Genomic DNA, 22,353 nt, shown 5'->3' on the forward strand with positions numbered 1-22,353 from the left:
CATATTTTTAACTATCATTTTTGTTTTATCCTTATTTATTTTCAGGCCTGCTACTTCTCCATAGTCCTCCAGCACTTCCATCAGCCTAAGACCAGATTGTACAGGCTCTTCAATAATAAATACAAGGTCGTCCGCAAATGCCTGTACCTTAAAACTTTCTTTTCTTACTTTTAAACCTTTAATTTGTTTGTCTTCTCGAATTGTTCTAAGTAAAACCTCTAATGATAAGATAAAAAGCAGTAGAGATTGCGGACAACCTTGCCTAGTGCCTTTTTGAATTAAAAAGTTCTTTGTCGTTTCCCCATTTATCACCACTCTGGCTTCTTGTCTGGAATAAATTGTTTGGAACATCTTTATAAATTTTTCCCCAAAATCCATATATTTTAATTGTTCTAGTATGAAGTCCCATTTGACGTTGTCAAATGCTTTTTGCGCATCAATGAATATCAACGCCATCTGTTTTTCGTTATGAGCTTCATAATATTCTATCGTATCCAAAATAATCCTGATGTTGTTCCTTATATGCCGTCCGGGAAGAAAGCCGTTTTGGTCAGTATGAATAAAATTCTCTAAAATTTTCTTTAGTCTACCTGCCATAATTGTCATAAAAATTTTATAATCTGAATTTAGTAGAGATATCGGCCTATAGTTTTTAATATAAGTCAAATCAGAATTTTCTTTGGGAATCAATATGGGTAGTAGGTTTTTATACTCCTCTCGAGTCTTTTGTTTGAAGTAGTTTCCTGTTCCTGTTTCAGGCTTTGTATTTTCTGTGTGATGTATTCTGACCTGAGTCTGGGTGTGCCTTTCTGGTATTCTTGTTGGTGGTGGGTTAATCCTATTATATATTCTGCTTCCCTGGTGCTGGGGCTAATGATTCTTAGAGTTTGGGTGGGGTATGCAGATTTTAGGTGTCTTTGTCTTATCCTAGCTTTTAGCTCCAACTTTCCTGATTGTTTACATCTGCATTTGTATAGAGCTGGCTTCTGCTTGGGACAGAGACTTGGGGACAGGGTTGGTTTCTGCTTTTAAAATCCTTTTGAGGAAATATATTTTTCTGCCCTTTTAATATTTCCTTCTCTGGGGGGGCTGACTTCCCACACATTTAAATGTTATTGTCTCTGGAATCCATTGACTCAGTCAATGTGTCTTTTTATGCAACTTGGACCCTTTTTGCACCAGACTGTCTCTTAATAGGGGCAAGCCATCTTACCTTGTGGTTCACTTAGAGTGTTATCTTTGACGATATATATTTTACTGGAGTTTCTTTTAGGATGCGGTTTGAGAAGCTCTGTAATTTTATATTTTCTACCACTAATAGTTTTTCTTGTAACTACTTCCAGTTAAAAAGGAATTTTTATATTCTTTTATTTCTTCTCTTTAAAATGTCAAGTTTGATTCTATTTCTGTGGGACCCTCAATGTATTTCTTTCTGATGCCTTTCATTTTTGGTTCTGCCATTCTATTGAGGGGGAAAGGTTTGTGCTTAGAAGAGAGGAACAACCTATGGGTCTTCTACAATGTATTTCCTTTGCTTTGTTCTATCCTCTTTGAAGTATCTTACTTGGAGTGTGAAAGGAATGTGCCTCTGGCCATCTGCCTTATCTCCAATTGGATGGGAAGAAACCTGACAGCCTTGAGAACGGCATCTTATCGGTTCTTTCCCACAACAACTTAACACCTATGGATTGGTTAAATTCAAACCGGCCAGTTGGACATTTGGGGTGGGGTTTGAAAGGATCCTTTTCATGTAATGTTTCGCATGGGAAATCCTCAGATCCTGCCTTACTCTTCTACTATCAATACCTTCCAATAAAGGTTCCTGTTGAGACAATGCGAGTTTCAAGAGTTCTGCTTTTTGGGGAGACTTAATTGAGGCAGGTCCTTATAATTTCTCTCTTTTGAAATTCATCTATTGCTCCACAGAGATATCCCTAACCTTGGGTTTCAAAACTGTAAGTCTAAATAAATTATTTCCTCTTCCCCCTCCCATGTCAGTAAGACAGACAGGGTATAGAGGCCTTATTTGTCTCACAGAACATAGTAAGTATGGCAACAGGTACTGTAAGGCATGCTCCTGGAAGACAGATAGTAGCAGCACAACTACCAAGCCATTACACCAAGATAGAATGTGGCATGTATAAACTCTGACGATTCAGAGATCTTCTGGGAGAGAAGATACTTTAAACCACCAACACTTCACCCCACAGGCTTGGTCATGTTGCTGTATTTCACTAATGCAAAAAATCTCATTTTAGGTACTTCAATTCTAAAATTAATCAAAACTGAAGCCCAGCAAGGACTGTGAACTTGAATAAAGTAGGGAATACAGTTTTTTTAATTAAAGGAGAAAAGAGCAGGAAGCATAGATTGAACATGTAATAGTTACATTGTTTTGTATCCATTTTGTGAATTCTAAAAAAAGTTAAATGTATTTTAACTGGCTTGACATTTCATATAAAATTGTTTAATTCTTCCTGCACTTTCATTTAGTTTCATTTCACAATACTTTCTACAATAGACACTTAAACACATACACTGAGTAGCCAAGCATTCTTTGGTTTTATATTCCCAAGAAATGTCAAAATAATCCGAGGTTTTCTCGTAAGGACCAGCTTATACTAAAGAAGGGCTGTTGCACCAAACTGAGAGCTTGATTTGCTGCTTACTCATGCCTGACAATGGAAACTGTACCAAGATTTACTGAGGCTTAAGGTCCATTCTGGCATATATCCAGAACTGACAGAGAAATGTATTTACATTAGCAATATTCCTGTTCCAATGGAACATTTCAGATATACAGTATATGGTAAAGTTATTTCAAAGGTATTTGGGGCAACTAGTGGCCTCATAGGGCACTTCAGCCATCTCACTGCTAGTAGTACTAATGTGGAATGCTATCCTCACACCAACATAGAGATATTTATACTTATGGTTTATACTATCATCCAGCCATCACTGGGGGGATATAAAAGCTTTCAACACTGGTGATGTTTCACTATAGTTATGGCTGCATGACTTATCCACTTATGTGGATAAGTCACTCTTTCCATGTGGCCCTGGCAATGATATTACAGACTATTCTATGATTTTGTACTATTTCATGGAAATAACTACATTAACTTTTATTTTGATTAATTGATTGATTGATTTTATTATGTTTAAAACATTACAAAAGCTATTAGTCACTAAGACCCCTCTCCATAGAGGGAACTCTATGTTAGGGAAACTCTACATGGCTTAGATACTTCCTGGATGCAAAATTACATTAATTACTGTTGTTAATCTTGTATTGAGGCAGAATGGAAAATACATATTTATAGTAACAGAACATATTAGTAGAAGCTTCCTTGCTTTGATGTTGTAAGCTTTAGGAAAAGGGAACTTCCCTTCATGTAACAATGAGCTGTGTGATCTGTGTGCTAGTTATTTACTGTAATGGAACATATTGTAAGAAGGGTACGGAAAGTCACAGATGGTGTAAGACAATATCCTTATAGAGAAATGTAGTATGATAGCCAATTATATAAACTTCTCCTTTTCCCCACTCCTGCTATAGCTGATAAGGGTAACGCCTCAGGCAGGGCTGGGGTTGCAAAAGGGATAAAACTTATGCCCTGGAAGTAGCCCGGGGTTCAGAATTTGTCATGCTAATGCTCTGAACCTTTGCGCAAATAAACCTGTTTCTCCAACCCTTCGTGGTCTTGTCTCTTGAATAAATATCGAGGATTTCTACTACAGTATGACCATTTTCTTTCTGTATTAAAACCTTATATCCGACCTTGCTTCCATTTTGCCAGTCTCTCTTCAACCCATAATTCAGGATTGGGCAACCTACAACTCTCAGAACCCTCTTTGTGCAGTTGCAATAACACTCCAACCATCTGATTCTCCAAATATAGTGTCACAATTGCCAAAGAATTATACTTTTTCAAAACCTTATGGGGCAAACCCCACAAAAATCATAGAGCATAAATCCTAAAAGATATGACAAAAAATTCCACTCTCCTACCATGACCACCTCACCAAACTTGGCCTCTAAACATTAAATAAATCCCAAGCCTCCAAAAAATATATCCACCTTTCACTTAGAGAGACACTTACCCAGTTCAGCCAGGGTGTATTTTGGGGGAGCTTAGAGTTTTAGATGGTGAAAAGGCTACTTTAAACATCAGTAACACTTTCCCCCCCTCATTTATTCGTGCGTGTGTGCACACATATATATCCCTTTGAGTCAAACTCCTGACAAGTCCTGGCAGTTAACTGTTTTGAAAGTGATTTGCCATTGCCTTCTTCCTAAGTCACCCAGCTGGTTTTGTGGTTCTCTTGGTTTGTAACCCTTTGTCCTTAACTCCTGCACCAAAGTGACTAACATCTAAATCAATGTTTCTCAACGTTGGACACTTTAAGATGGGTGGACTTCAACTGTATTTTTGTTCTATTATTATAGTTTCTATTAATTATTCAGGTATTTTACTGATTCGTACTCATTATGTATTAACTACCTGGAGTGGTGCAGCAAGATTAGGAGGTGGGATATAAATACATACACAAGCCAAAGACAATATAAATAGAGCTTTTGAGGAAACAAGTACCGATCAAGGTTCATATTGTTTTTCAAGCCTAAACTGAGAAGTAGGTTGCTCAAGCAGTGAAGATTAATAAGCCTCTTAATCTTTTAGGATGTTAAAAAAAGACTTCCGTTTCTTCTTTCCCTCAAGGAAACACAAGATTTTTTTTTTTAAAAAAAAAAAGCCCTGCCTATTTAACCAGTAGTTTATCACTATGGTTGCTCAATGAATTAATCTATCAACTAAGCTACTTTCCCACTTCAAGAAAAGATATAAAGAGCATATCTCATATTACAACTGAAACACATTGCTCATGGACTACAGACATTTAAAATGCCTGTAAAATTATGGGTGAGTTCTAATGTGAGGTCAGCACTTAGTGCCAATTTACATCTAAAACAATACCCACAATTTCTCCAAATTAAATTATAATTTCAAAAAAAAAATCCAAACATTGCAAAATTCCACAAGCAAGCCCTTTAAATAAAACTTTAATAATTTTATAATTTTGGTTGAGGTAGATGGTCTGATGAGGCTGAAAAGATTGACTTCCCCTTCTGCCATATGTTAACCTTTGTGACAAACTTTCCCTCTATTAAACAGGAAACTGCTTGCTCACATATCTATGTTCTCTAGTGATCCATTCAATACAATGGCAATAATCAATAGAAGTTAAAATATTTTTTTTTTAAAACCAAGCATCTATAATTTTTACATACATACCACATATACATATAATCATGTACTTTGTGGAGAAAAATTATGTCAAGAGTTGACACAACTTGAATGGCACATAATCAGTATATATGCGCTATTCGATCTCAGCATAAGAAGCACTTTATTTATTGATTTGATTTCTATAACCAGTGATCTCAACAAGTAACTTTAGAAATTTTACAGGAAAAAAAACAGTAGGTAAAGAAAAATTATTAACTTACCAAGAGTTGTTAGAAGAGGAACCTGGAGAATATAAGATGAAATCAAAAGAGCAATTGAGTGCAGAGGGATTTAGTTTCGTATGCACAATTAAGAGAAAGTTTTAAAGTAGATATTTAGAATTGAGCAGCACAGGACAGAATTTGAGCAAATGATGAACATGTACTTGTTAAAAATGTATAAATATTTATTGAAATTGGAAAAAGAAGAAAAATGAGAGACTATATGACAAAATGGGCTAAGTATATTGGACACAATATACTGATGGAACAGAAGGAAAATATGTGGTTAAAAGAATTGAAATGTACATGTTGCTATACAGGTAGTCCTCAGTTATAATTGTAATGGAGACTGCCCATCATGGTCGTAACTCATGACTGTCGTATAAATAGGTCACTCACATGATCAACCTGATTTTACAACTTTTTTGTAGTGGTCATTAAGCAAAGCGGTTACTGCAGTTGTAAACCAAACACTTTGGACTAGTTTTGACAAAAAATGGAAGTAAATGATAGACTTTGGCAAACTTGTCAGAGAATGTGGTCATGTGACCCTGGGCACTGCAAATGGCGGCTGAGTGCCAATGTGGTCATGTGATTGTGGGGGAGGAGTCCTCCTATTGTAGAACTTTAAATCTGTAAATACTCCCAGGGAGGTCCACCATAACTTCAAGGATTATTTGTATTCTGTAGCAGATGTTTTGTAAAATGATATACCATTGGTATATGACTCGAGAAAAACTGTTTGAAAAGTGTAAAGGTACTTCAAATTTATGTTAGAAATGTGGACAACATCATTTTATCATGCCTGATGCACTTGTAAAAAAGCCAGAAATTTAATTATAATTATATATGACTACTGTTGTGAGACTATTATATGCGCAAAAATGGAAAGACTCTGAAATACTCACAACAGAGAGATGGTTGGTGATGATACCAGAACTAGCAGAAATGGCAAAATTACATTATTTGATTAGTGAAAGATCAACAACTACATTTTTCAATGACTGGAAATTTCTCAGACTTTTTGCTACCAAAACAGGGAGGGAGGGAGGGAGGGAGCGAGGGAGAGAGAGAGAGAGAGGGAGAGGGAGAGAGAGAGGGAGGGAGAGGAAAATGAACTTCTGATTTATGGGTCCAAAGATCAGAAAGGGAATCTTTACGGAAAGAAGAAAATTATGATACACTTTTAAAGAGAGAGAGTACAAAATATAAATCTATTTATAATCACTGTCAAAAAGATCAGAAATCACTTTTTTATAATCTTTGTTTTTCTGTTTTCTATTTTCTGTTTTCACCACTTACTATTTTTTGTTATGTCTATTTTCTTTTATGTTTTTTTCTGTTAAAAATTTCTTCAATAAAAATTATTTTAAAAAAGAAGTAATTATGCACTATTTAAAAATAAAGTCAGAATCACACAAGCTGCTGCCAAATTAAAAGTAGAAAATGAACATATAGATAGGCCATTAATTTATTTTAAGATGCCAATACAGGTAATCCTTGAGTTACGACCATTCATTCAGCAACCATTTAAAGTTATAGCATCACTGAAAGAATGGTACTTATACCCAGTCCTCAAAGTAAGGGCCATTTGCAGCATCCCGCCATGGTAACATAATAAAAAATTTGGCACTTGGATGCCTGACACACAACTACAGGGGCATTTCAACTTCCACCATCCACCTAACTCCCTTCCCTGCTCTTTTGGCTCCCTGTTCTCCAAGGATCCTGCTGTTTCGTGCTCTGCCCCCGTGGCTGATCTTCTTATCCTCTTTCTCCTGCTGCTGACCAAGCATGCAACAGTTGGCTGCACACTTTTGTTTCAAAGTGTCAGCGAGGTCAGCCAAGGCTTTGCATCATGTTGCTGGGCCGGGTTGAGCTGGGGCTCCATGCCAAGGTGAACTGGGGTTTCCTAGGACAAGTGCAGCTTCACATTATAGTGCTGAACCAAGCCTGGTTGGATGGATAAAGTCCTGAGGTGACTTCAACTTTGCACTGCAGTGCTAGACTAGGCTGGGCCAGCTAGGGTTTCCCTGGATGGCAGTATGTCAGAAGAAGAGTTGCATCTATTTAGAATAATGATAAACACATTTATATCATGAAATATTTGACCACCTTCACAGATAAAATAAACCACCATATGGCTATTGCAGATATATGAGACTTCAAGAATAAATTATCTTGGTATTTCTGAGACAAATGTATTTTTCATGCTACAGAAGAGGAATTGCAATAAAATATATCAGAGGCAAAAAAAAATCTTTTTAAGCTGATGTCTTTTAACTCTAAGGACCATACAATACCTTGGATCATAAGCAACATAAAGCTGGAGAACATCTTCAAAAAAGAAAACAAATGGAACTTGGAAACTACAGACCGATCAGCCTGACATCAATACCTGGGAAGATTCTGGGAAAGATAATCAAGCAACGAATCTGCAAACACTTAGTGGCAAACAAAGTCATAACCAGAAGTGAAGCTGGGTTTGTTGAAAACAGATCGTGCCAAACAAATCTTATTGCATTCTTTGACAAAGTGACAAAATTAGTGGACCAGAGAAAGTATTTGATAAAGTAGATAACAACCTCTACTTGATAAGTTAGAAAAATGTGGGTTAGACAGCATCACCATCAGATGGATTCATAACTGGCTGACCAACCGTACTCAATATATAGTTCTTAGTAGAACTGCATCTACATGGAGGAAATTATGCAGTGGGGTACCCCAAAGCTCTGTCTTAGGGCCAGTACTCTTCAATATCTTCATCAATGATTTAGATGATGGGATAGATGAGGAATTCATCAAACTTGCAGACAACACCAACTGGCAGCAATAGCCAGCACTCCAGAAGATAGGCTTAAGATCAGAAGGATCTTGACAGACTTGAACACTGGACTCTATCTAACAAAATGAAATTCAATGGTGAAAAAAGTAAGGTTCTACATTTAGGAAAGAAAAACCAAATGCACAAGTAGAGAATAGGTGGCACCTTGCTCAACAGTAGAAATATGAGCCAGCAGTGTGCTGCAGCTGCCAAAAAAGCCAACACAGTGCTAGGCTGTATTAACAGAGGGATAGAATCAAGATCACATAAGTGTTAATACTGCTTTATAATGCCTTGATAAGACCACACTTGGAATATTGCATCTGGTTTTGGTTGACACAATATAAAAAAGATGTTGAGACTCTAAAATGAGTGCAGAGAAGAGCAACAAAGATGATGAGGGGACTGGATGCTAAAACATATGAAGAATGGTTGCAGGAATTGGGTATATCTAGTTTAATGAAAAGGAGGACTAGGGGTGATATGATAGCAGTGTTCCAATATTTTAGGGGATGCAACGAAGAAGAGGGGGTTAACCAAAGCATCTGAAGGCAGGACAAGAAGCAATGGTTGGAAACTAATCAAGGGGAGAAGCAACCTAGAACTAAGGAGAAATTTCCTGACAATTAGAACAATTAGTCAGTGGAACAACCTGCCTCCAAAAGTTGTGACTGCTCCAACACCAGACGTTTTAAAGAAGAGATTAGATAACCATTTGTCTGAAATGGTATAGGGTTTCCTTCCAATCGAGCAGGGGTTGTAAGACCTCCAAGATCCCTTTGAACTCTGTTATTCTGTTATTCTTTTAACAAGAGTGGGAACAACTTTTATGTGCTGCTTAAAAGTTTCACAAGAACAAATTACTGATGCAACAAAGTTATTCTTACTTCTAAAATTTTATTTCTGAAAAGCAATTATTTAATGTACACTAAAGTTTTTATCTACCATCACTTTATTAGTTTTACCAAATAAATCATCAACAGTATATTTTGATGAAAGGATTTAATTACATTAGCATAATTACTTAAGGCAGAGGTCCCCAACCCCTGGTCCATGGATCAGTACCGGGCTGCGATATGCCAGCAACCGGGCTGCATAAACAAGCAAAGTCCCATCCGCGAGATGCAGGCAGCACACAAAACCACACACCCTCTGGTCCACGGAAAAACCTCTCTCCATGGACCCGGTCCCTGGTGCCCAAAAGGTTGGGGACCTCTGGCATAAGGGAACAATTCAAGAAGACAACAGGTGTTTAAGTTATCAATGTAATTGGCACAGTATTAAATTGGCATAGCGTAAAAAATAATTTCAGCCACAGTTTTCGGTGGTAAATAATTTAGTATTGGGAAATCTCAAGCCCTAATTTGGCAATTATAGTATGTACATCACATTAATGGAATTCCAAAAGGTAACATAACTTTCTATAAACATTGCCATTACTATGCTAAAAAAGTTGAATATAAGCATGTTTTCAGAAAAATATTTTCATTTTTCTCCTAAAGATATGCATTTAATGCAGATTTTGGTAATTTCAAACAAAAAGTTATATTACAACATTTAATGAAATGCAAACTGGAACTATGTTGTTTTACAGGAAATAATAATCAGATAAATTCAATTAAACACATGAACTGAAGAAAGTTCTTTGAAGACTCTAATTTTGGAGAAAAGAGGACATTATGTATGTGACTCATTGGCCACAAGATCATCTTTTCCTCCTGTACATACCAAGCCTTATTCCACAGATCCTTCTTTGTCAGTAAACTTTCTTCTGTGCTCAGAAAATCATACCATGCACAATGGATACTGAATGATTATATACTGTATCTTAGCAGCAGGTATGATCTTAAAACTCAACTTTCAGAAAGCATGTTTATATTCTGAGCGGAATCCCAGTTCATACATCTGGAAAATATATTCAGAAATCAATTCCTGGTTTTAAAAATGTCTATGGGTTTTTTTCAATTCTGAGAATATTTTTACAATGCAACTAACAATTAATAAGGGTGGATTCAGTGTTCTGAATCTGGAGCTATATCATCACTTATCTATTGTCAGGTATCAAATACTGGAAACCAGCACACTTGTGTACCTTTATAGATAAGAAATTGAACTCCAACAAATCAACACAGCAGCAATGGAGCCTAGAGTTTTTACCAATTTTGTTGGATTCCTATAATGTTTGTGCTTCATACTCTTGCTTCCTAAGCAGTGGGGTCCGCAGGAAAGAGAGGCAGCAGTTGTAAACCAGCAGTTGGTATTAATTTGATACGGGCAACTTTGGAATATATAGAACCTTTGTTGGAACGACAATATTAGGATCAAAATGCACTGGAACTTTACTATCTCTGGAAGCAACTACATCATTGTAATGGAAGGTCTAATAAAATATTTGACCCTTTCTCTCTCTGCTAAATTGACTTTATAGGGAGCCCCAACTTTAAAAAATACAATATATCCTTTAACAATTGGGGAAAAGAGAGTGATAGAGACAAAAAGAAAAAAATAGTTGCATTATGTCTCTTAATTGATAGAGCTAAATTTCTCCTTTGTTGCTTTTAAAAAAAACAAGATAAGTACATTAGTGTATGTATATAGCTACAGAAATACAGTTAATCCTTGACTTAAACAACCAGTCAAGGTTCAGAAGAGACCCTCCTTAGTTTTTTGGGGCTGTAAAGGAGTTGGGGAAGTGGGAGGAATGTATTTCAGACTTGCATGATTCTATAAATGCAGCTTTACAATAAAGTAGAATTAACTCCTCTGGTCATGTTTCCTATCTGATCTGTCCCACAAGGCCAATAGGTAAAGAGAGGATTTTGTTTTTCTGTAAAACAGTATGTGGGATAGCTTTTCAGACAGACTCTCCCCAGAATGTGGGATGTTCAGCAGTAAGGATGGTGGGAGAAAAGCCCAAGAACTTCACTTGAGGAAGCTCCAAGGGCCAACTTACCACATTCCAGATCAGGTCAGGAAATAGACTCCATACATTTGACTGGAACTATTATTTACTAATCTAGACTATAATAACAGAATCCTAAAATCTGACTCAATCAATTTGATCTATGACAAAATAGAGTCCATGTTTTCCATTTTTCCCTCTAATACCCTATCAGTGAGGGTTGGGCTGCTTTCTCATGCTTTCCTCATGTTTGTGTTATATAACCATTTCTGCATAGTTTCTTCAAAGTAATCTCCGTGGCAGTCCAAAACAGCAACAAAGAAAAGACATGGGGAAGTTTATTATTTATGTATTTATATTTCCTATTTCTGAACTGCCTGTCTCCCTCAGAGATGGCAGAATCTATCCCAAAAACCCCTTTAAGCTACTATGGTAATAATCATTTTCCAAAATACAACTGCTGTTCAGTAAGCACATGGCAAGTATGTCCAACAACTTTTGCACTTAGAAACAGTGACTTCTGCATTGCAGTACAAACACTACTACTCCTAGGCATGCATGTGACATCACAATCCTCATAAAACAATCAAGGATTGAGTCAATGCTGCAGACACAATTGGCTTGCCCTCCCACCCCCTACTTTACTGTAGACACCACTGCTTAGAAAGCAAGTATGAAACATAAATACCATAGTTTCACAAATAGGATTCCAACAAAATCAATAAAAACTCTAGGCTCCAGTTGCTACTGTGTTGATTTGTTGGGAGTTCAATTTCTTGTCTATAGAAGTGCACAGGTGTGAATAATTCTTTCTTCGTGCATCACCTGCTATGTTTTTTTTTGTCAAAAAACAATCCTTTCTGTTTTCAGGAATAGGAAATCAGATACATCTTCTATCATTCCAATATTCCATTAGTATAACTTGCAATCCGATTTAACCAGAGAATCCAATCTAGTCAGTTTCATAATATTACAGTTTCACAATGCCTGTAGAAAATTGGCAAGTGTGATTTTCCCTGCTTATATAAGTAGTATAAACTTTCCTTGCCACATCCCACATGTAATACTACACAATGAAACATTCGGTACTCTACAATATATGGAAGATATAATTACAGAAGGCTTATCGTAACAGCAATCAAGGAGATCGATAGCTTTTGAAATATGTCATCAGAAGGAGGTTACAGCATGCATTGTGTGTTCTCTGAATGAGGCAGTCCTCATACTGGTAGGACATAATAGGTGTCTCTCACGTCTCAAGAGAAAATGGCTGCAAAACTGAGACTTGTACAGATAGTCCTCAACTTATGACAACAATTGAGCCCAAAATTTCTATTGCTAAGTGAGGCATTCATTAAGTGAATATTGCCCCATTTTATGACCTTTGTTGCCCCAGTTGTTAAGTGAATCACTGCAGTTGTTGAGTTAATAACAGGATTGTTACGTGAATCTGGTTTCCCCATTTGCTTGTAAGAAGGTCATGATCATATGACTCCAGGACCATCATAAATATGAGTCAGTTGCCAAGCGTCCAAATTTTGATCACATGACCAGGAGATGCTGCAATGGTCGTGTCATGGTTCTGATAGAAGAAACCCATGAAAGAACTTCAAAGCAAGAAAACTTCCTTAAAGTTAAAATTAAACCGGTTAAAATACTGCGCCCACCATACTTGTTTAGGGGAAAGCTTGCGAGGAGTTTTCAGTGCCTGTACGTTTTTGTGATCAGTCCATACTTCGAAAGGCACCTTGCTCCCTCCTAGGTAGTACCGTCAGTTTAACAGAGCCCAACGAATTGTGAAGGCTTCCTTCTCCTAGACTGTCCACTTTCTTTCACAGTCAGTGAACTTTTTTGAGGTGTAGGCACAGGGCTGCAGGAGCCCCTCGTGGTTCTTTTGCAATAGTACAGTTCCGACTATCACGTCGCTGGCATCAGCTTGAATCACAAAGGGCTTTCCCAGGCGGTGGGGCTTTAGGACCGGCTCGACCGCAAACAGTCTTTTCAAATTCTCAAAAGCAGTTTGACAGTTCATAGTCCATGTTAGCGGCTTGCCCCCATCTTTGCCGGTTTTTAACAAATCCATGAGAGGTAAAGCAATTTCAGCAAAGGAGGGGATGAGTTGATGGTAAAAGTTGGCAAACCCCAGAAAGCTTTGAAGCTGTTTACGAGTCTTTGGGGGTTGCCATTTGAGATCTCATGAGAAGTTAGAAAGTCTGATGGAACTTTTTTTTTTACCGATAGTCCCACAAACACGCGGCAAAGGCTGAGAAGTGAACAGAGAAACGGAATGCAGCTGAAAGACAGGTTAGTAAAAAAAACACTTGGGGGAGGCAAGGGCATCTGGGCGGGCGCAGCAATCTTACCCTGCGTGGCTTCAGCAGGTGTCTGGCAGGGATAGGGAAGCAACTGGTCTACCACCATGCTCGCACCGTCACGTTGCTTCACCCCATGCACAGGCCCCGCCCCACCCCTCACACAGAGCACCCTGCTCCCGCCACTCCGCTCCACCCCCATATGGCACCTTCTTCCCAGCTCCAACGCATCACTTCCTCCGCCACTGTATGGGACTAAAAATAAAGTTCAATCAATCAATTCCAACTTTGCGAGATCTTTTTTTTCCTGCGAGAAGTTGAAATTGATTGATTGAACCTTTTTTTGTACATGATGGCAGAGGCCTAAAGCGAAAACGTTTTATAAAATTCTGCTGAAGGCCTAGGACTGGGACGACGGCGCATGTGCCCACAGAGAGGGCTCTGTGTGCCGTTTGTGGCATGCATGCCATAGGTTCGCCACCACGGGCTTAGACCCTTCAGTAATGTCAGCAGAATCAAGAGGGGGGTTGGGCCCTATAGGTATCTCACAGTCCTCATCCCCTTTTCCCACCAGATAAAAGGTGTCCACTTGTCTAACCAGGCTAGACCTAAAATCACAGCCTCAGTCATCTTTGGAGCCACCATGAAACGGATGAACTCCCAATGTTCACCTATTTCTAAGCATATAGGTTCGGTTAGATGGGTGATTAAAGTTCCTCCCATTAAAGAGCAATCTGCCTGTTCAAACCTCATGGGTTTGGAAAGCAATCTTGCTCGTATACCCATCTTAAGGGCAATTGGCAAACTGATAATGCACCGGGAACATCCTGAATCCACTAGCACTTTCAGATCCATTTGTACTCCTGTCTTAGGGACTATGAGCTTAGCAGCGAGTGAAAAAGGTGGAACTCACCATCAGGTTGTTCTCCCCTTCATCGTTGCTGTCGTAGGAGGGCAGAGCGGTGGTAGATTCAGCTTGGGCCTCGGCGCTCTCTTGTGTGGGTGATGTGACCTGGGTGACAGGTTCTTGCACAACCCAGCTTGATTTTTCTTTTGCCAGCTGTTGGGCTGGTTTCTTCCTTCCCGGTGGTCTCGATCTAGCCCCGTTAGGGGTATGGGATCAGACAGTTCGCCACTCAGTGTCCCTGTTGTCCACATCTGAAGCATTTGATTGGTGGGCCAGCAGGTGGTTTGGGGGATTCCGCAGCCACAATGGCTGGGGGTCTTCATGGAGGTGGCCGCCTGGTCTGCTCTGGTTTTGATCCGGCTTCTGGAAGAGAGGGTTTCTTGTAACGAGCAAGCTTGACGTCTAGTCTCACTGCCACCTGATACCACTCTTGCAGTTGATCAGGGACGGCCCGGTAGATGCAGGCCTGGGAGAGGTGATTGTCTAGCCCCGCCTTGCTTTATCTTGTGAATTTGTTTTTTGGCTTTCAGGGCTATGGATGGGTCCTTGACCCTGGCCCTCAACCCTAGAAGGAAGAGATGGAGATCCGTCAGTTCAGGCGCCTGCTCGGTGTACACATTGTTTAGCCACTCAGATGCTTCCCCTTCTAGATTAGCTGCGTCAACGTTGACCCTAACAGCTGGATCTTGGTAAAGATTGGCATTTCGATTCATGTGGGAACATGATTGAGGGGAAAAATCAGCTTCTCCAGGTCACCATCGAAAATTGCTTTGAGGGTTGGCGCCATCATGGGCTGCTGCCCCCCCCATTGCTGCTGCACTCTTAGTAGTTGTTGGCCTCCCAGCCGCGGTTGCTGCACCAACTGCTGCAGGCCCCCCAGTGGCTACTGTGCCCCAAGCTGTTGCTGCTGTTTAACAGGTCGCGCAGTTGCTGAATTAAATCACATTGAATGCACACATTCGGGTCTTCTCTCTGCACCACCCTCGGGCTCGGGCTTCGCCGATGGTGATGCTCAGGGCTGTGTGACCGATAGTAGTAATGGTCAGGGCTTTCACAATGCTGGTAACAATCTGGGCTTCAACGGTATCGGTGGCGGCTCGGGCTTCGATAGCAAGGGCGTCTTTCGGGGCTGTCATCGTAGTCTTGTTGTCTGGAGCTATCACGATGGTGGTGCCTGTCAGGAGATCGCAATGAGCAACGCCGATCAGGGCTTCTCTGGTGGCTGGGACTCTTGTGCTGTGAGCGGTGCTCCAGGGTCCTTGAGTAGTGGTGACATCCCGGGATGCCACGTCCCGAATGGCGGTCGGGACTCTTCTTCCTCACTGGGCTGGAGGTTAACACCAGTGGTCTTGAATGTGGGGAAGCCGCTTGTGCTCCGTCGGTGGGGCTAAGGCTTCTCTTGGGCACCAATTTGCGTCAATCCTGCTGGTCATTGTGTTCACTTGCACGCGAGGAATGTGAGAGTTGTTCCCCACTTCTTACTTCCAGCCCCTTGAACCTCTCCGCTAACTTCTCTACCAATTGGCTGCGGACTGCAGACAGATACTTCCATTCCCCAGAGTCCTCAGTGGCTACCAATCTCCTGGTTCCGCGGCAGCCCGGGGAGCATGATTCTCGAGAGGCCCCAGTCTGCAAGTTGGCCTCAGACGCTTTCGAAGAGCTCATCTTTGGCAGGGTTGCCTCGAGATGCTTGGAGTCTCCGCTGGGCAAGGTCCACTCTGAGGACCAGATCAGCTCCCGTGTCTTTGATCTTGCTCCCATCTGCAAGGCTTCCAAACTTTCTTTCTCTGCCGGTGTGATGGCTTCTGCTCCCTCCACTGAGGCAGCAGCCACGGCCAGGGTGCTAGTTACAGGTGCTTCTTCCTTCTCCATGCTGAGATCTTCCCCAAGTCTTTGTCAGCCTATCCCTTGAGTTTGGGAAGGTGACTGGAGCTCAGGACCCCAAAGTGGTTAAGGTAGAAGAGTGTTTTGGGTTAATGTCATGGTTCCGATAGATGAAACCCATTAAAGAACTTCAAGACAAGAATTCTTCCTTAAAGAACATTTTATTCAGGAAACAAAGTGCTCACACAGACCTGGTGTGGTAGAGCATCATGGCTGAGGAGCAAGATTTGGATCAGAAGACTCAGGTGGAAGTTGAAGAGAACTCTATACAGGTAGTCCTTGTCTTAACAATGATTTATTTAGTGGCCATTTGAAGATACGTCACTGAAAAAAGTGACATGACTGTTTTTCATACTTACAGCTGTTGCAGCATCTGCACGGTCACGTGATCAAAATTTGGATGCTTGGCAATTGGCATGTATTTATGATGGTTGCAATATCTCAGGGTCATGTAATCATCTTTTGGGACCTTCTGACAAGCAAAGTCAGTGGGGAAACTATATTCATAATTCATAACCCTATTACTAGCTCAACAACTGCACTGATTCACTTAACAACTGTGAAAAAAAGGTTATAAAATGAGGCAAAACTCATGTAACAACTGTCCTATTTAGCAACAGAAATTATGGACTCAATTGTAATTGTAAATAGAGAACTACCTGTATAATCCACTGAGATCTCTAACAAAAGTAGAAGATGCATGCAATTAATAGTAACTGCAAATCTTCACATTCACAATGCTTTTTGCCCCATTCACATTCACCATGCTTTTAGCATATTTAAAACATCTGTTAATGTAAAAGGAAATAAAGAGGAGGTTGCCATACTGATAAGCCCTAATCTCTAATATTTTATTGCCAAGAATCTCTATGGAAACCAAGTAGGGTCCTTAAATTTTATTAGAAATGCTGAACTCAGTGTCTTCAAGTGTCCTTATAAGCCAAAAAAAGAATAAAGGTACAGCTAACCTTTGGGTTACAATAGCAATTGGGAGCATGCAGCAATGGCCAAAACTTCAGGGACTGGTCATAAGTATCACTTATGCAGTGCTATTGTAACTTTGATCATTGAAGAAGTGGTCATAACCTGAGGACTATCTGCAAAGAGGGAAATGATGGCACATTCTGAACCCATATCTTCTAGGGACCCAGTTTTGTGAAAAGGAAAGCATCTGTCCCAGCTACTCCTAAGAGAGTGATACAATATGTTTCTAATTTGAATGCTCTGCTTGAAGCAATGTGATACATTTCCTCCCTCTCTCTCTATTATTCAGATACACATAGTGTGGGAAGGCTGGCTTAATCTACAATTTGCTGTATAATAAAAGTCAGTGACCCCTATTTCTTTCATAGTTCTATTCACATCCAACAAAGTTTAAGAAAAAAGCTATTTCACTTTCAAGCATTCAACATACTACTTTCAGAAGAAATAGCATTCTTCTACAGTAGGAAACACAGGGAAGATGAATGAAAGCTGCAATCCTATATAGATTTGTTTAGAAATAACTTTGAACTCAATAGGGCTGGCTTGCACAAGGTTAGATGGTAAGCCATAATGAATAATTTTGAATCAAGACTCCTGAAACCATGTCACCAATGGCAACCAGCCTTCCCTTGATATATCTCCTATGAATTTTCAACTAACTGAAAAATAGAGAGATTGTTTTTTTTCTTGCTTTATACTGCAGTGTAGGGAAAGTAAAGATATTTGACATCTCTTACATTGGTCAAAATAGATTTTCTACTTTCTAGAAATTGTAATGTTAAAAAGAAATAAAGTAAGAGTGATAACCAATAATAGCAGTGTTCCAATATCTCAGGGGCTGCCACAAAGAAGAGGGAGTCAAGCTATTCTCCAAAGCGCCTGAGGGCAAGACAAGAAGCAACGGATGGAAACTAATCAAGGAGAGAAGCAACCTAGAACTAAGGAGAAACTCCCTGACAGTTAGAACAATTAACCAATGGAACAACCTGCCTCCAGAAGCGGTGAATGCTCCAACACTGGAAGTTTTTAAGAAGAGACTGGACAGCCATCTGTCCGAAATGGTGTAGGGTTTCCTGCCTGAGCAGGGGTTGGACTCGATGACCTCCAAGGTCCCTTCCAACTTTATTATTATTATTATTATTATTATTATTATTATTATTATTATTATTATTATTATTATTATTATTATTATTATTACTATTATTTACAATCTCCTGATTTTTCTGTTTTTGTATGCATCCATCCATCCATCCATTTAAATTTAGATATTTAACATATATAATTAACATGTCAAATATGCAATGAAGTATTTACTTTGCTTTTTAATCTGGCGAAATTCTGGAATTGCAAAAACTTGGAAGAAACAAAATCATTTCCAAAACATTGTTACAATGAAAAAGACAACAAGTATCCCATTTTTATACCTTAGAAGTGAACCATGTTGTACAAGCTAGGAATGGTATACTCTATTATTGGAAAGCCAGTATTAATGGTTAACTATATCAAGGGGAATTTGCTTCTTCCTTTATTCCTAAAGTATCCTGTTTATGCTATTGGTTTTGTTATGTTTATATATTTGAATGCAGTCAATGGAGGGGAAATACACATTACATATTGTAATAGTCAACCTTCATTGTAATAAGGAACATATATTTTCTCTTTATTAGCACTTAAGCCAACAACCAAGAATGAATTACATAGATTCCTTATTGTACTAAAGCAATTCCCTCCAAGACATTGTTGCCCATAAGTTCTTGTGATGGTTTATATTTATTTGCAAATGTTGTACTGATATCACAAAATGCAAAATCCCCACAGGTGAATTACACAAATCTTATTTATCTCTGAAGATTTGCATGGCAATAGTTAATAATACAATGCATTAGAACCGCATTTAAGAACACCAATTTGAACATGTTAGATTATTGTAATGGTCATTCTTATAAACTTTTTTATAAATAAGATTCTGGAAGAATTTATTCAGGCAACAGCACATATAATTGTCATAAAAAATATGAAACCTTTCTTTATGAATTGGTCAATATTGATAATTAAAAAAACCACAAACAAGTTTCTTTAAAAGAATATTGTCTATCATCTTTGTAGCTATTAGCTCATGTTAAAGAAAGAAGAAAATAGATCATAAAAATATTTCTACATTCACTGTAGTTCAGGATGGAATTAAGTATTACAATCCTATGTGGATTTTTAAAAAATTGTACACAGCTATGGTGTAGAATAAGAGCTAAAACAGTAATTGGTATATTTCCATACAGTATATGCTTATCAGAACGTCTTGAGCATAATTCATATAGTAATACTTCCCTACAATTTTATATAGTCTTTTGCCTTTTTTTGCCAAACAATGATTGGAGCCATGTGGAGCAGTGGTTAGAACGCAGTATTACAGACTAACTCTGTCCACAACCAGGAGTTCAATCCTGACTCAGTCATGGTTGACTCAGCCTTCCATCCTTCTGAGGTTGGTAAAGTGTTGGGGACAAAATTATATCATTGTAAACTGCTCAGAGAGTGCTGTAAAGCAGGGCTTTTCAACCTTTTCACCCATTGTACCACTTTTAGGATATGGGAATATCCGAGTACCACCAGTTGCCTAGCAAGGTATCAAAAAAAAAAAAAAAAAAAAAAGGAAAAAAGTGATAAAAGTACAGGTAGTCCTCAACTTACAACAGTTCGCTTACAATGTTCAAAGTTACAATGGCACTGAAAAAGTGCCCCCCCAAGCCACAGCCGAGCAAGACACCTGGCTGCCCACCCGGCGGCGCTCTTCCTCCTGTCCGAGATTTTCATTGTTGTGAGCATTTCTGTTGAGGATTGGCAGCGGGGGTGAGGTGGGGGGGTTGGTTTTTATTCCCCCCGTCTGCTGTGTGATTGCAGCAGGTTTTGGTCACTTCACATGACTCTGGACACTGTGACCGTCATAAATATGAATCAGTTGCCAAGCATCTGAATGTAAATCACAAGACCCTGGAGATGCTGCAACATTCCAGCTGATTGGTGCTTCTTCTAGGCTCAGCAGAAGCACCAGGATCAGCGCCGGGCTCCAGCTGGAGCCCGGCGCTGATCCTGGCGCTTCCGCTGAGCCCTGACAGCCCTGCAGCTCCAGCCATCTCTCACTCAGGCTTGTGCGGTGCTGCCACCGGTTCAGCTCATTCCCCTCCCCCACTACTTTTCTAGGATGGTCACGTACCACCTACCAGGTGCCAATGTACCACAGGTGGTACCCGTACCACTGGTTGAAAAGGCCTGCTGTAAAGCACTATGAAGTAGTATATAAATCTAAGCGTTATTGCTATATGTCTAAAGAAAACTCTAAGCCAGTGATGGCGAACCTTTTAGAGACCGAGTGCCCAAATTGCAACCCAAAACCCACTTATGTATCGTCGGGTGCCGGATGGGCATGGAACATTGGGTGGGCGTGGCTGCAGTGGTCACAGCAGACTGGATGGGCATGGCCACCTCAATGTTGATCGTGGGGAGGGACAGCTGTGGGGCCAGGCAGGATTGGGGGAGATCCAGGGGGTCTCTGGCGGGTGGGATGGTGGGCAGGAGGCTCATCCTGCGGGGTGAGACGAGGCAAGGCAGGGGGGGCAGGGCAGGGGTGCCATTGCTGCAGGGCAAGGCAAGAGCTGGGGCGACTGCTGCCTGACACCATTGGCCCCCTGCACACAGCGGGTACATGGGAGCCAACTGTGTCCATCAGCAGCCACAGCCTGCCGGCCCCTCGGTTTTGGCGTGACATGGCTGTTTGCCGACTCGCGCATCGCGCCCAATGCGACTGCCATGAGGCCGCGGAACAAGCCAGGCGGAGGTAAGGAACTGGTATACCGGTTTCTTACTGCTGCCCAACTGGTTCTGTGGCCTCATGGCAACGGCACTGGGCAGGAGGTGACAAACGGCCGGTTTCAGTGCGACGTGGCTGTTTGCCGCCTTGCGTATTGCACCCAATGCTGCTGCAATGCGGCTTGGCCAAAAGCGGCCGTGAAACAAGTGGGGCAGGTTTCCCCCCCACCCGCCATGCGGATTGCCCTGCCGTTGCCGCCTTTTCCCCCATCTGCCGCACAGATCGCCCTGCCGTCACTGCCGTTTCCCCCCACCTGCCACGCGGACTGCTGCCGCCTTTCCCCCCCACCCGTCGCACAGATCGCCCTGCTGTCACTGCCGTTTCCACCCAGCTGTTGCAGCTTCTCCCTTACTCCCAGCGCAGAGAGAAAGAGAGCGAGAGAGCAGGTACACATGGAGAGGCGGAGGGGAGCAGCCTGGCCCTGCCTCCCTCTGGGATGGTCCGCGTGGCGCCTGTGGCACATGTGCCATAGGTTCACCACCACGGCTCTAAGCTATGGATCTGCAAGACTATTTCTTTCTAAATTTAAATTTTAGGTTTATTTTTTTTAGATGCAAACAAGCACTGTATCTTTACTGTGTTTTCTGCTAATCTTGAACTTTAAGTAGCCCTGTTCTCTGAAAAAAATGTCATTATACTGCTTCTTGTAGTCTAAATCTCTAAGAGGAACTTCTCAAATGTATTTATATTGGTTTTCCTTTTTCCCCTCTCTTTTCATAAAAGATATGACTTACCTTTTCCATTCTGCCATGCTGTATACCATGATAAACTGAGAAAAGATGTGATGAAAATCAATGCAGTGGCCACAGTTCCATTTCGGAGCCTCATCTCATTTCAACATCACACTGTTTAGATTTGACCAAGGTTCCACATTCAAATTTTGTGCCTTTAAGACCAAATATTCCAATGAATGCTGTTTAGCCAGTAGTAGACAGTTACACAGTCATTCCTAATCATTGTAAAGCTGGTAAAGACATTGTATTACTGAAGGTTTTGTTGTTGTAGAATGGAGTTGTCATTCTTTAATCTGTTATGTTCTGTGAACAAACAATAGTAATTTCAGAATGAGACCATACATGAGATATCAACAGTAAATCAAATGCAGTATATTACTTTTAAGAGACAAAACTCTGAATAATCACCTATTCAGATTCTTGGTCCTGCCA

General features: G+C 40.3%; 1 protein-coding gene across 2 annotated transcripts in view; it reads right to left on the reverse strand.

Annotated features, from left to right (window-relative positions):
* Positions 1-22,353, reverse strand: part of MGAT4A (alpha-1,3-mannosyl-glycoprotein 4-beta-N-acetylglucosaminyltransferase A) — an 85,945-nt gene that overhangs the window by 45,685 nt on the left and 17,907 nt on the right. For both annotated transcript variants that reach the window (XM_015831133.2, XM_015831191.1), the window contains exon 2: positions 21,922-22,224. In XM_015831133.2, coding sequence (XP_015686619.1) covers positions 21,922-22,015 — 94 coding nt within the window. In that variant the 5' untranslated portion in view covers positions 22,016-22,224. The remainder of the gene's footprint in view (positions 1-21,921; positions 22,225-22,353) is intronic.

The sequence above is a fragment of the Protobothrops mucrosquamatus genome, unplaced genomic scaffold (genome assembly GCF_001527695.2).
Source record: "Protobothrops mucrosquamatus isolate PMUCROS unplaced genomic scaffold, P.Mucros_1.0 scaffold_19, whole genome shotgun sequence".
Classification (NCBI taxonomy): domain Eukaryota; kingdom Metazoa; phylum Chordata; class Lepidosauria; order Squamata; family Viperidae; genus Protobothrops; species Protobothrops mucrosquamatus.